This window comes from Bidens hawaiensis, unplaced genomic scaffold (genome assembly GCF_021521415.1).
Source record: "Bidens hawaiensis isolate Kalapana, Puna unplaced genomic scaffold, B.hawaiensis_p1.1 tig00002477_1, whole genome shotgun sequence".
Lineage (NCBI taxonomy): Eukaryota > Viridiplantae > Streptophyta > Magnoliopsida > Asterales > Asteraceae > Bidens > Bidens hawaiensis.
In genome coordinates, this window is record NW_027491136.1 from 304,789 (window position 1) to 320,213 (window position 15,425).

General features: G+C 33.8%; 1 protein-coding gene and 1 pseudogene across 2 annotated transcripts; both read left to right on the forward strand.

Annotated features, from left to right (window-relative positions):
* The first annotated feature begins 5,837 nt into the window (after nt 1–5,837).
* LOC143619559 (UPF0481 protein At3g47200-like) lies at nt 5,838–7,296 on the forward strand (annotated as a pseudogene). The gene is made up of 2 exons (XR_013151201.1): nt 5,838–7,172; nt 7,234–7,296. The product of XR_013151201.1 is annotated as a UPF0481 protein At3g47200-like (transcript).
* A 3,355-nt stretch (nt 7,297–10,651) lies between these two features.
* On the forward strand, nt 10,652–13,158 carry LOC143619560 (trihelix transcription factor PTL-like). The gene is made up of 2 exons (XM_077091454.1): nt 10,652–11,076; nt 12,132–13,158. The coding sequence occupies exons 1-2, from the start codon at nt 10,742–10,744 to the stop codon at nt 13,060–13,062; spliced, it is 1,266 nt and encodes a 421-aa protein (XP_076947569.1). The 5' UTR covers nt 10,652–10,741; the 3' UTR covers nt 13,063–13,158.
* The last annotated feature ends 2,267 nt before the right edge of the window (nt 13,159–15,425 follow it).

The following is a 15,425-nucleotide window of genomic DNA, read 5'->3' on the forward strand; positions in this document are numbered from 1 at the left end:
TTACAAACATAAGAGAATCCATGTAATTTACTCAAATTAGAACAAAAAGAAAACAATATCCAACCCCTAGCCCCATACAAACCTAAGCGACTGCACTTTGTTTTTTCGATCACTCTTAAGTGACCTTTTCCGACCAGTTTTGGAGACAACCTTTATGGAACATAATATTATCAAGGACTAAACCTATATACAGCTAAACATGGTCTCTAGACACCATGATGATACAAACTCTATTTCGAATCACGATTTCAGGACGATACATAAACCTATAGTGGTGCTCCTCGAATGCTACTCATCAGAGGGACCTATATAAGACAAATAACACATAATCTCTCCATATAGAGAGGTCCCTCTATGACCACCCTATCCAAAAACTTAAATATGTTAAGTTATAATCTGTTTATTCACATTTATTTTAATTGAGTTGATATTTAAAGGAAACAATCTTTTCTTATAGTTTAACTTAAAACTTTAAGGATAGAGTAGTTAATAATATTGACTTGTGATTTATTAGTTGACTTAAAAAACTATACCACTAACCAAAAGTCTTAACAAACTCCCACCTAAAACTCATGCATAGTTCTTGAACTTTAAAATAGACCACTACACCAAACCAAATATTTGAATTCTCATATAATAAACAGTAAACAAGTTTAAAAGTGTTTCAATTCAATTTTTTTCCAAATCAGTTCATTAAACCTTAAAATCGAGTCTCACCGATTTTTTTGTACATCAAGAAAGAAATGGAAGATAATATGTGGGAGTCGGAATTTGCAATACATGTAGTTAAATTTAAATAACTTAAAAAACGTTAATTATATTAAAATTTAAAAATAAAAAGTAAAATCCATGTCGTCACTCAACGTTAACATAAAAAAAAAGATTAAAAGATTCTCTATGTGAAACAAAAAAGAAAAAGGCTAAAAAAAACATGTTAAAACCTTTAATTTAATAAATATGAGAGTTGAGTGATTTAATTATAACACTTTTTAAAGTTAAGTGACCTAATTGGAACACTTTTGAAACTTGGTTATTATTCTATGCAATTGCGCCATCTTTAGAAGGGGTATTTACATATATCCTCTCCCTAAGTTCCCTTATTACATATTTACCCAACTCTTACAAATCAATTACATATTTCTCCTTCCTAAACCACATATATTACATATTTTCTCATTTCATTAAAATTAACTAAAAAATGACTATTTTACCCTTAATGAACTACTTAAAGACTTATTTACATGGGTGGCATATGAACAAATTTTGCCTCACAATAAGGGTAAAAGGGTAATTGTAAAAGGGTAATTGCATGCTAAAAGGGGAAATATGTAATTAGGATTTTAACATTGGAGAAATATGTAATTAAGAGTGCCTAATAAGGGAATATATGTATAAATCCCTTAAAATTTAACTTACCAGAGAGAACAAAAACAACATATTTTTGAAAAATTCTCTTCTAGAAAGGAAGATTTATAAAATTTTAAAACGCCGAAGTACTAAACACTTCAACCTTCTATGTTACATAAATCACATTCATAGTTATTGACTTGAGCATCAGAACAACAACATAAAGACCTCCGCCCTAACACTTTTGTGGTGATGTTAACTGTTGGATATTTTAGTGTTATTGGATTAACTTTCGATGGAGGAAATAACGTTATGAGATTAAGCGAGTTAGGTGACGTGGGAGTGCGGTCTTGCTTAACAATAATGTTATTTGGGCTTTATTATGCTATTAGACTTGGGTTTAAGTATAATGATAAGTGGACTTATGATTAATTATTTTTGGGCTCATGTGAGATGTGGGAATTGGTTTTTATATGCAGATGTTTTCATTCCCTGGTATCTCTCTCCCTCCATCGAATGCACAGAACAAAGAAAGTGGTTACTTCTCTCTGCTTCTTCATCATCATATAGAATCATCAAAATCCAATTCCATCTACAGAAAAATCTCTGTCTTATCCGATAAATCATTGCGTGTAACCCGCAAATAGGTTTATCTGAAAGTGATTCACAATTCAGAGATTAATCCAAGTAATTGTTTAAGAAACCAATATTGAAATCAAGATTACAAGTTTGCATCATTGTTTGAATTCATCATCTAGGTACGCAAATATACAACATTAACAAGTTATTCATTACCTTTTATATAAAGGAAAAAGCTAATAAAACAAAATAAAAATGTGTTAAATGAATCAAATTAACCGAACCGATTGCTATGTACGACTCGCCATCATTGCAATAAAACAACTCATCGACCACCCGTTTAATAACCTCCATTATTGAAATTTGAATGCTAGACGACGTCATGCATCATGAGTGTTGGATAACATCATGGCAAACGAGTGATTCGGTGGATACATGTTAAAAGATACATATTAAAGGAAGTGGTGGTAGTAGTAGTTATTATGAATTTAGTGCAACGTGGGTTCATATTTCCAGCTTTCCTTTTTATTTTTTTCTAGAACGACTAACTAAGTAAAGCCGGGTACTCCGTACGCGGCCCCCAATGGCTAAAGGTAGCCCGAGCCGGCCACGAGTCCGGACGGACGGAGCCCCTAGCGGTCCACATATTGAGGGATTCCCCGGATAAAACCTGACCCCCACGCCCGCCAAACGGCACGACAGCGAGGAGCCGGTAAAACCGGGTGAGATCAGGACTCGAACCCTAGCAAGCCAGGATCATCCATCATATCTCCCATATAAATTGGTTATAGTGAGGTTTGATCCCCCTACCTCTCACTAGTAAAGTGAGTGCTCTACCATTGAGCCACATCCAACTTTCCTTTAGGTTGGGTTTCTTTCATAATTGGTTAAATATTAAACGAAACTCGGATTTTAATTAACCATACGATTGAAACTGTTTATTTAAAGTTAACTAACTAGTATGAAGAAAATAGCAATAGACCTTCTGGTCCAATGACATGAGACTGATGGTTAAGACTTTGGATCACTTAAAGCCTCGGGTTCGAAACCTGTTTTAGGTGCTGTTTATTTTTTCAGAAGTAAAATGTCTGCAATCTGCGGATCATATCTGCAAACATCTGTAGAAGAAGAGGTGGACCAAACCTCTGCAGTCTGCAAGAAGAAAGTTGTGGTGGTGGTGTTAGAAGGCGGTGGTGGGTGGTGGACGATGGTGGTAGACAGTAACGGTGGTGGTGGTGGTGGACGGTGGCGGTTGCGGATGGTGGGTGGTGTTGTCACACTTAAAAAACATGTGTAAATTATTGCATATATGAGTGTGAACAAAAATAATTTCCAGAAAAGAAAGTATGGGGGGGTGCACAACCAACTGGATCAAAAATTTGATCCGGAACCGGTTTAGGTGAAACCCATTCGGATCAGATCAGCTGGTTCAAAACTATTGTGTGTGTATACATAAAAATCAGAGATTAAAACCAGTTTGGAGATGAAATTGGTTCAAAAATGATCCGCGCAGGTATGGTTTTCTTATAGAAACTGGTTTCTAAACTGATTTCTTTGGACCGAACTGATTTTACTTTTTTGACAAGATCATGAACCGGTTTTTTACACCACCTAGAAAGAAAATATGATCACCAAATACCAATAGATATAAACTGATTTCTTTGGACCGAACTGATTTTACCTTTTTGACAAGATCATGAACCGGTTTTTTACACCACCTAGAAACAAAACATACTATGTTTTGGCTTATTTATTTATTTATTAAGTTTTTGAAAGATAATTAAGATCTATTACTTAAAAGGTCTAATAATGTATATATGGTGGATCTTTTGAGGAAAATACAGATTTAGGAATAACTATGGTAATATTAAGAAAATCTAAAACAAGTAAAAAGGTAATAAGACTTCATAAACAAAAATATTGTGGTTAATTGGGTAAAGGCTTTTCTTTTTTAATTGACTTTAGATTAATAAATAAGAAGTAAAAGGATTTTATCAGAAAAAAAAAAATAATAATTCATTTATGTATGCGTAAGATGTCAAATGTTTTGAAGATCACATCTATGCAACTTATGTTGAATTGCTTGGGTTTACCGGTTAATCCTTGAAAATCTTTCAATGATGCAAATTAAAGACGTATAACAGAAGTGCATGCATTTTTCACGCCCCGCTGGCCGATGTTGCATTACACAAGGCTTCGATTAACAACCCCGTGATATATGGCTCCCATGTTTAAAACAAGGCCACCTTCTTCAAAACCCGTACTTGCTAGTCCTTCTAAAGTCCATTAATTCATTAAAGAACAAAATGTTTTTACACTTCATCATCCAAATTGATGAGGAGCATATGCTATCCTAGACTCATTCTAATAGATGCAAGTTCATCAATCAACTCGCTCATAGGTTACTGCATGGAGTCCTACTTTTGTCGGCAATTTTGATTATGTCCTTATGTTCTCATCATTTCATGGGTTGAAGAAGTATATGAGGCTCTTAAAAGACAAAGCAATTATCATCCGAAATTTCTGTTTGGGACTTTGGATACATAAGCCAGAGTCAAAAGCCCAGGTACTGTGAGTTTGAGTTCAGGCCTGGCCCAATAATAGGTTTTGGGCTTCTTTATTTTGATACTTAAGACTCCTATTGAAAAGAGCAGTGACCGCAAGAGCTGCAAAAAAAAACCAGTTTGAGACCGGTTCATGGTAAACCGACCTGAACCGGTTTGATAAGGAAACCGTTTTCACTCAAACCGGTTCATGAACTGACCTGAACCGTCGGTTTGATACCGGTTCCCGTTTTAAACAACCAAACCGGCTTGAGGAAAACCAGTTTTAAACAGGTTAAACCGGTTCTAAACCTGATCGAACCGATCTGGACCAAACCGGCTTATCTTGCTTCTAAACCGGTTTTAACCAGCCGTTGACCAAACCGGTTTGGTCAGGGTTTAACACCGGTTTTGTACACCTCTAGTAACCGCTAGGCCGAGATGACCGTTTTGCTTATGAATCAATAATATATATATATATATATATATATATATATATATATATATATATATATATACGTGTTTTGCAGTATATATCATATATGTATATACTTTTTTAAGCAGGCCTCATTTACTTTAGTAGCCCAACATATATGTTTTTATGAAGTGGGCCGGCCATGGCGCAATATGTAAAGGTTATTTATTGCATAAGCTAGCAAACGGCTTAAATTGTTGATTACTAGAAATGCTTCCAATCGTAGTTAGGCACGAAACATAAAGAAAATATTATTTGCAATTGTCTTGTAGATAGAATTAGTGTCCATAAGTTCAATTAGTTTTCTAGAAGATTGAATATAAAGCGAGAATGATACGAAGGTTCCTAAAAAATGTTAATCAAGGTGGCGACAACAAAGAAATTGTAGCCTCCGTAACTTCAACTAGTTTTCTTGAAGATTGAACATTAAGAAGGTTGACTAGGCTTACATTTCTCTCTTGTAAACTAAAATTAATTCGCTTTTTGAACACGACCCGAGTGGTTTGTTGGGTATGTACCGTATGTTTATTGCAAAAAAAAAAATGATACTCCATTATTTTATGAGAGACCTCCATCTCCGCAAAAGGTCTTATGAACTATTTCAATTTTAAAGTTGCCATTTTTGTTTCATTTAAATTAATTGGTTGCACCTAGAAGTCTAAATAAAAAGGTGATACAAGTTGGATAGGTTAAAGTAACATTAAAAATACCACTTGTGTCAAGCATCGTTGAAAGTTGAACATATTATTGAGTATAAATTATTGAAAACCGGAAGCTTCGTTATATTGGATACAAACATATTACATATATATAGTATGCATTAAGGGTCGTTGCACGTTACCTCTGCGTTCTTAATTATCACACCATTCTATATAACATTAAACCAATCAAACTTCAAAGATGGATATCAATTCTCAAAGTCATGAAAAACAACATGCCATCACAATATGGGAAGCCAACAGAGACCGACTCACGGCTATGCAACACAAACTTTCCGACACACCGAAGCTACTAAGCGTTGCAGCCGGTCGAACCACCTGCTCGATCTCAAAGTCCCACAAACCCTAGTAAACATCAACGGTAAATCATATGAACCCGCCATTGTCTCCATCGGACCCTTCCACCATGGTCAACCGCACCTTGAGATGATCGAGGAGCACAAGTGGCGCTTCCTACATCAGTTACTAAACCGAACATTGGCTAAAGGGATGGTCCTGGAGGACTTGTTGAGGGCCGTGCAACCACTTGAGGTCGCTGCCCGAGAGTGTTACTCAATGACCATCCCTTATAGCACTGACGAGTTCATCGAGATGATGGTGCTCGATGGTTGCTTTATAATTGAGCTTTTTAGAATGTTTGGTGGAGTGGTCGAGGTTGATAACTTTGACCCACTTTTGACCATATCGTGGATCCTTTCTTTTTTGTTACGGGATCTGATTCGTCTGGAGAATCAGATCCCGTTTTTCATTCTCGAACGTTTGTTCGAGTTAACGAAAACCCCAAATAGTCCAACGCTAGTTACACTAGCGTTGGGCCTTTTCAATTTATGTGTACAACGACCCGAACAGGTTCTAGAAAAATACTCCAACGTTAAACCCACACACTTGCTCGACCTTCTCCGGTCAAGTTTTCTTCCACCAGGATTTGAACATTTCACGAAACCCGACAACCGCCCCCCTCCGCATATAATTCGCAACATCTCAAAGCTCCAGCGGTCGGGAATCAAATTAAAGTCACAAGAAGCCGAAAGTTTCCTTCTGGTTAACTTCAAAGATGGTGTAATTCATATGCCGTATATAACAGTCGACGATTTCATGTGCGCGTTTTTATTAAACTCGGTGGCATTTGAACAATGTTACAGTGGAATCTCAAAAGTCTTGACAGCCTATGTTACATTGTTTGATTGCTTGATTAATACATCTAAAGACGTGGAGCTATTATGCGACTGGAACATTGTAGAGAATTATTTAGGTGCCGAGGCCGATGTTGCAGCTTTTTTCAAAAACATTGGAAAGGATGTTTCTTTTGATATTGATGAGTGTTACTTGGCTCGGTTCTTCTATAATGTGAACCTCTATTATCATAGCGGGTGGCACGTACAATGGGCTGGTTTAAAATACTGGCTTCCTAATGCCAATTGGTTTTATATATCCACCTTGGCAGCTTCTAACTGTTATACAAACAGTTTACACTGTCCTAAGCTACACCCGGTCTTCTTGATTGGTTCGGTTCGGTTCACGCATGGGTATGTAGGTTAATGTTGTCATTGCTGGTCCTTTGATGTATGAGTCGTGGTTATCATCACATACACACGCTTTCAAAAAGGCCCAAAACCGTCCGACAAACGACATATAACACAACACAACTTGGCAAGTTGGCTAGGCTGTAAATGTCCTTTTTTGGTTATTTAGTGTTGTCTTTTATGTTTTGCTTTAAATAAATAAATAAATATATATATATATATATAGGAAGATGATCAAGAGAGAACTCCTTCTTAAAGAGAGAACGAAATAACTAATAAAGAAATATTTTTAATTTAATTAAAAAAATATTTTTAAATTTCCGTTTTTACCATTATTCTTATATTATGTTGCCATTTACTAGAAAAATATAAAAAAATAAAAATAAATAAAAAAAAACTCGTTGTAGTGCACATATGCAATACATCGACTTTTTTTAATTGCATATGTGCACTAGTGTGTATTTTGATACGTGCAATAATGTTGAATAGCATATATGCAATTTTTTGTATTGTATTAGTGCAATAGTGTTATATTATATACAAAAATACCAAAAAAATAATATAGTGCGTATGTGCATTAGTGTTGTATTACGTATATGCGATAGTTTGTTTCAAGTACAATTATTAGTGTTTGTATTTACATATATTCAATAGTGTGTATTGTACAATGCAATTGTGTTGTATTATATGCAATAAAACACTATCGTATATATGCAATACACATTAGTGCACATATGCACTACATCACCGTTTTTTTAGGAACAATATCATCTTATTAGAAGGAGGAAAGAAAAAAAAATCACAAAATATTTTTTTAAAAAAAGTTAAAAATAGTTTTTATTAGTTCTCTCTTTAAGATGAGTTTTCTTTAGATCCCACCCCTATATATATATATATATATATAGTTATTGTTTTCTTCTATTAAAAGAAAAGAAACACAAATAGATTGGATTCGTATTTCATACCCTCTCGAATTCGTGTTGACTCGTCGTTGTAAGACTTTGTTTTACCCGCCAGGGTCGCGTCGACTCTTTGATGCAATGCTCTGGTTTTACCAACGTTCAATTTTTCCCGACCGAATAAACATTGTATTAAATTATTATTTTTTTTATAACGCGTTATAAATATAAAACAAGAATAAACGATGATGTCACACCCCGACCAAAGGCGGCGGAACATGCCGAGGTGTAACGATTGTCCATAAGCACATGATACTAATTAAAGTGACAGCATTTAATAAACTCATTTCATTTCACAACATCAAAAATGTCACATAACAATTATCCATAAAATAACCATAAACAAGATATCATAAAATATGGCAAATTTGATATTGTTCATTTTTACTAATATCCTAAGGTCTTTGATGTCGTTTTCTTCACAATCATAAATCAGCCAAGATGCAAACCTGCAACATTTCATAAAATAAAGTTTGTCAACACAAATGTTGGTGAGCAATTTATAAGTTTAATCATATTAGTATATAATAAAGATAGCCACAAAACTTGTATACGAAATGATAAATAAAAGTGGTAATTTGGATAAATAGATATCGCTTACAAGGAACTGGTTATATAATATGGAGGTGCCGCTAGCTTACACTCAAAATTTGATATGGAATTATAGTCAAGCATTGTAGGGGGAAAGAAAAAATGTTGTTGTACGGGACTAGCCACATCGTCGACCCGTATGTTGTGCATCAAAAAGCCGAGTACTGGTAATTTTTTTTCCGTTGGGGAGAAGTGATAAGGTTTGTATTCTCTTTTAGAAAAAAAAAACATTTTGGTTTCTTTTGTCCCTAATGTTTGAGCATGTGAACTTAGTCTGTTTTTATTTTCTATAGAACATTTAACATTGATTTGTTATTAAGGATGATGTATGCATTTACAATAATTACAGGTGCTCAGTTAGAAGAAAAAATAGTTGCGTTGGAATCGGAAAAATTAATAGAGTTGGAACGAGAAATAGTAGAGAAACATGCTATGCCAGAGAAAATCGAAGAAAATACGAGATTGCATGCTTAAATGAATGAGAAACTTAAGTTGTTGTCATGAAACCAATTTCAAAATTTTCCACTAAGTTAAGACATATGGGTTTATGTTACACTAAATTTTGGTTTTTATTGTATTAGTTTTTTTCGGATGATTTAGATCTTTCTTGTTTATATTTGGATATTTTATGTTATTTGGTTTGAATATTTATCTTTGGTATAATATTTAAATATAATGTTTACAATGACAAAAGTGGTAAAAAATGTATATATTTTAAAATTTTGCAAACAAATTTAAAGCAAAATTGGTGGCAAAAATTATATCAAATTTTCGTAGCCAAACCATGACAAAAGCATTAGATGAAATCCGTAGCCAAGGTTGTAGCTGAAACTCGGTAGCAAATTCCGTTGCTATAAAATTTGTCACAAAATTACCTAGTTATAAAATCGTAGCAAAATTTTGTAGCCAAAACTCCGTAGCTAAAATAACGCAGCAACATTTTTGTAGCTAACAATTCATAGCTAAAAAATTCGTAGCAAACTTTTTTGTAGCTAAATCCTAGCTAAAGTAACGACGACTCTTTTTGTAGCTACATTCGTGGCAAAATTCTGATTTCGTAGCAAAAAATCTGTAGCAAATAAATTAGCTACGAGACTTGTACTTATGGACTACATCGGTAGCAAATCCGTAGCAAACGAGGTGTTTGCTACAGAATTGCTACGAATTTAACCGTAGCAAATACTTTTTTTTGTAGTAGTGATAAACCAACCCCACCCCCCTCCCCGGCCACACGTAAAAAAAATCTCTCGAGCTCAACTTAATCCACTTATCCGTACCCCCTTAACACCATGTTACAACATTTCAAAGATGTTATGAAATCCAGATAGAGGGCACGATCCAGTTTCAAATAGTGTAGTTAATTTTTTCTAAATAAAATAAGAATAGGGCGGCGTTAGATTATTGGACTGAAACGGCAAAAAGAAGGGGATTAAAACGGATATATTTTGACAAAACTAAAGATATAAAAACTGTTATAAACTCAAAACTTTAAGTGGAAGGGTTGTGGATACATTGGGCTTAGTTTGTGGATTTTAACTTTTATGTTTGATTGTTACAAATGTGTAGTAGTATTTGTCGAGCAAACACGTTAAATTCTCGTGTTTGTTAATTTAATTATTTGGTTTCGCATGTGTTCGAATTTGTGTGCATACAATTCCTAAAATTATTTGTCTTCAAGAAAAACAAGGATCAAAATATTCACCTTTTTTTAACATTTGTCTTTCACAAGAACCTCTATTATTTACCAGTCTGTGCTTCTGCCTGATTTCCTTCTCTCTCCTCAGATGCATGTGAGGTGATATATGCATTTGAAGTATATCGTTATAGGTGATTTACATAGTAATATACTGTACAATGCACACATCTAGCCTATATATAACTATTTAAGGGTATGCAATTATGTAACCTTTAATAACATGTGTCCAACCTCACTCTAACCTACTAATACTCATCTTGTGACAAAACTATTGAGAAAGATAGAATAATAAACTTTATCAAAACCAAGATGGAAAATTATGGGATGATGGATCTGGTCTATCCTACCATACCTCAACCTCCTGGAGATCACTTGCACTATGCCATGGTGATGTTAGGTGGTAATGGTGGTGGTATTAATCCCTTTGGATCTGATTCTATAATGGGTATCGGGCCAGTGACATCGGGTCTTAGCGGTGATAGCGGTAGCGGCTGCGGTGGTGGTGGTGGTAATGGTTTAGAGATGGAGATTGGTGGAAGATGGCCAAAGGAAGAAACTCTAGCACTTCTTGACATTAGAGTAAAGCTTAATTCTAAGTTCAAAGAAGCTAAACACAAAGGCCACTTGTGGGATGAAGTTTCCAGGTTTCTTTTTCTTTATCTTTATCTTTATCTTAACATGTTATTGGTTTTAGATCCAGAATTTGGGGTCATCTTTGATTATATTAGTTATAGTTAAAACAATATTGTACACTCAAATAGGGTTTCTATATATATGGAGCCCTAATTTAACTTTCTAACAAAGCAAAATCACTTCTTTTCATTTTACTTTTTTTTTCCTAATTATAAGCTAGTTTAAAGTCAAAAGATCAAAGGTTTACATTTTTATGATGTAAACAAAAGTTTTAAGTCTAAAGATCAAAGGTTTACATTCTTTTCATTTTACTTTTTTTTTTCTAATTATAAGCTAGTTTAAAGTAAGATCAAAGGTTTACATTTTTTTGATGTAAAACAAAAGTTGATCCCTTAAAGTCTAAAGATCTAAGGTTTACATTTTTATGATGTAAACAGAAGTTTTAAGTCTAAAGATCAAAGGTTTACATTCTTTTCATTTTACTTTTTTTTTTCTAATTATAAGCTAGTTTAAAGTCTAAATATCAAAGGTAATTTACATTTTTTTTTATGTAAACAAAAGTTGATCCCTTAATCATTCCAAAACTGTGATGTTGTGCTTGAAGGTTTAATTAGTTCTCTTCATGTTTTTACAGCAATTTCTTGGAAACTGTATATCCTATAAAGTGGACAAACTTTTCAGTTCTTATATACTAATTATCACAAGGCTCACTTAATCACTTCAAAACTGTGATGTTATGGTTGAAGAGTTTAATTGTTCTTTTTATGTTTTGGCAGCTTTCTTCTAAAGTATCCTGTAAAGTGGACACACTTTTCAGTTCTAATATATTATTAATGTTTAAAAATCAAAGCTTTACTGTTCTTGTTAACTACAAGAACCGTTACCGGTAAACTCATGGACTCCGTGAATACCCTGTTAACTAACGAGATCAGGTAGATCGCAGTTTATGTTGTGCCCGGTAGAAAACCCTAAATAGAGGTTATAATGGCTCACCTTTCTTGGTCATCATGAATAGAGTCATTTGTACTCCAGTTCTAATTAGTTCAGTTTGCCCTTGAATTTTCAGGACAATGTGTGTGGAGCATGGGTATAAAAGAAGTGGGAAAAAATGCAGTGAGAAGTTTGAGAACTTGTACAAGTATTACAAGAAGATTAAAGAAGGGAAAGCTAGAAGACAAGACAAGAAACATTACCGGTTCTTTCACCAATTAGAAGCTATATATGGTGAAACAACTGCTAATGCTAGCGCGGTTTCAGTCGATAATATAGGATCCCCTCCATTTTTGGATGATAATTATCATCCAAAAACGGAAGGGAAGCGATGGAAGACCAAGATAACAGACTTTATCGAGACGAAAATGAACACAATTATGGAGAAACAAGACAAATGGATGGAGAAGGTGATGAATACAATTGAAGAAAGGGAAAGAGAGAGAATTCTAAAAGAGAAACAATGGAGGAAAGAAGAGGTTGCAAGGTTTGAGAGAGAGAAAACATTTCTATCAAACGAAAGGGAACGGATGAAGTATCGAGAGGCGGCTTTCATGGAAGCTTTGCACAAGTTAACCAAGAATGAGTCAACATTAATCGACACGTCTAGGACCGCATATTGTAATGATCAAGGCCAAGTCGTCTCAGACTGGGGAGAAAATGAGACTACACAACTAATAGAACTAATAAGTCTCATGGAAACAAGATTTGAGAAATGTGGGTTTACGGAAGATGTATTATGGGAGGATATTGCTATAACAATGGCTTCTTTGGGTTACAACAGGAGTGCATTGGTTTGCAAGGCTAAGTGGGATCACATTAACTTTGTAGCCAGAAACAAGAAACAAAAAGGGTGCTCCAATTCATATTATGGTTACCATAATCACAACTTTAATCAGGCAGGTGATCGAAGATTTGTTACATTCAATGATCAACAGACCCTCATGATCAATGCTGATGATCAGATGATGTGGAATTACTATGGAAAGATTAAAGAGAATATTTGATGGTGTTTTCTTAATTATGTAAAGGAGATATTATAGTCATAGCATCTGCATGGAAATTCATGACTAAAAGAGATGTTAGTGTGGTGATAACCTAAAAGATATTATTATTTGGTTTGGTAAATGATTATATTGTTAATGTTTGATCATATTTGAAAAGTGAGTGCATTAAATGTTTATTCTTAATAGGTTAAATCACTTGATAATTTGTTTCTACACTGTCCGGCCAAGAGCAATTTCAATTTGGATAAATCTAGCTTCTATTGTAAAGAGTTGTATATCTAGGTAATTCTGAACTCCATATCATAATTTAAGCAAGATTGGTATCAGAAGTATATTTTTTTTCCCTCATACTATAATAGAAACATGAATATTACCGACGCGTCAACATGAACGTTAGATGTTAGCTTGTAATTTCTGACCGAAAAGCAACATATCCCAAAATGAACATATACATGCACACGCACTTCTGGGTTTAAGATCTTATACATTGTTTGTAAATCAACATTTGTCGCCATGACTTGTTATCACCTGTGTTTAACATTTGGTTGGTTCAAGCTCCGCTTCTCTCCTATTCATGTACACGCACAACACAATATATAATGATTTTCCCAGTCCTCATATGCACGCAATAGACCAGTTTTCATGTTTAATTGGTTACCTTAATATATATGAGTTTTGAGCGTTCACAAATATAATATATGCATATAAATAGTTAACTAATTGTATAATTCTAAAAAATAAAGAAAGAAAACCTCAACTATGTGAGTTTCTTACCCCAAGAGAGCTCCAATGAAAATATTGGCTTCAATTTGTTGTGTGTTCATCAGTACAATCCAAAAACATGTAAGGAAAACTCAAGTAAAACCCCATACTTCTATTATGGTCTTTTCTATGGAAAATGAAGTCCCTTTGATTAATTTTGACTAGTTTCAAGAGTTGGCCTACATTAAATATTAAATGCTCTTTTAAACACACTAACATATCTTAGATTTTATGCACAAACAAATTAATAGCACTAAATTAATCTAACAAGTGTAAAGCATTATACCATATTAAAAGAGAGCTTATAAGTGTGTAAATTCCATATAAATATACTTATGTATTGTCAAGAAAATGAGGATATGGTTTGGTAAGAATTTAATATATAGGAGAATATGTCATGATACATACATACATACATACATACATGCACATACATAAGATTGAAAGAGATTGATTGATTGTGGTTGGAGAAAGATTGAAAGAGGTATGATGCAGGGAATGCATGCAAATTGATGTAAAATGAAGTGTGATGCATGTATGGATGATAGACAACCTACTGTCACCTCCCCAGCTCTATACAAAACCTTCCTTTTTTTGGTGGCATAACCAAACCACAAATAAGATAAGGAACAGAAGCCCTCCCTCACCAGTGTCAATGTCACTCACTGCATTACCTAAACTTGCATCTGACATCATGTGCTACCATATTATCATTAATGTGTTAATTTAGAGATTTGGGGTTGGATTTTGTTCTATTTTATGATTATCTGCTTTTATTTTGGATTCTTGGGTCATGTCTCTTATAAGGATACATTATACATATATTGAAAACACATTCACTAAATTCATTCAAATATAAAAAAAGTATATTCCTGGTTATCTGACCCAATTTAGATAAAAAAAAAATTCTAATTTTTGTTATATTCGAGGTTTTATAAAGATATAAGCATGACGAATTGCAATCCGTGTGAATCAAGCAAGACGTAAGTGAAAAGGATAAAACGGGGAAACTAAATAATTTAACGATACTTGTAAAATCAGGTGTGTTTAGTTTTGAAAACTATGTTGGAAATCAAAAACAAAAATTGATTTGAACAAAGATAAGCACACAAACTTCAATTTTGATTTCACTATTCTTATCAAGATTATCTTTTTTGTTTCTGTTTATTGATGTTTGTTGAGCTTTCTGATCCATTTCCAACAATCCACCCTGTGACTACCTATGGCTTATTTTTTTGTTTTTATGTTTATTTCTTGGACATAACTTTCATATATTGTCAATACTTTTTTAGATCTATAAAATTTACTGAACTTTTTAATGAACAATTTATTTATATTTTTCACACAGCAGATGTGGTCTTCCCAAGGTTCTTAATGGAATCTTTAAATAAGGTTATACTATGAGTTGATGATGCAATATGATTTGACAAGTGAATGAGTCCAAACTTGGAAGCTGCTGTTTTTGCTACAAACTCACTCTTCTCCGAATCCTAAAACTAGAAACCATTTTTATTTCTTTCTTGAAACTAACATTTTCTTTCAATGCCAACTTTCACTTTACTTTCACTACCTTTAAGTTATCTTGGCATTCCATCTTTGTT

Bases quoted from the DNA above. Each gene is read 5' to 3' on its own strand.
- LOC143619560 (XM_077091454.1), top strand. From the start codon at position 10,742: ATGGAAAATTATGGGATGATGGATCTGGTCTATCCTACCATACCTCAA. The intron at 11,077-12,131 runs GTTTCTTTTTCT...TTGAATTTTCAG, and splicing joins TTGTGGGATGAAGTTTCCAG to GACAATGTGTGTGGAGCATG.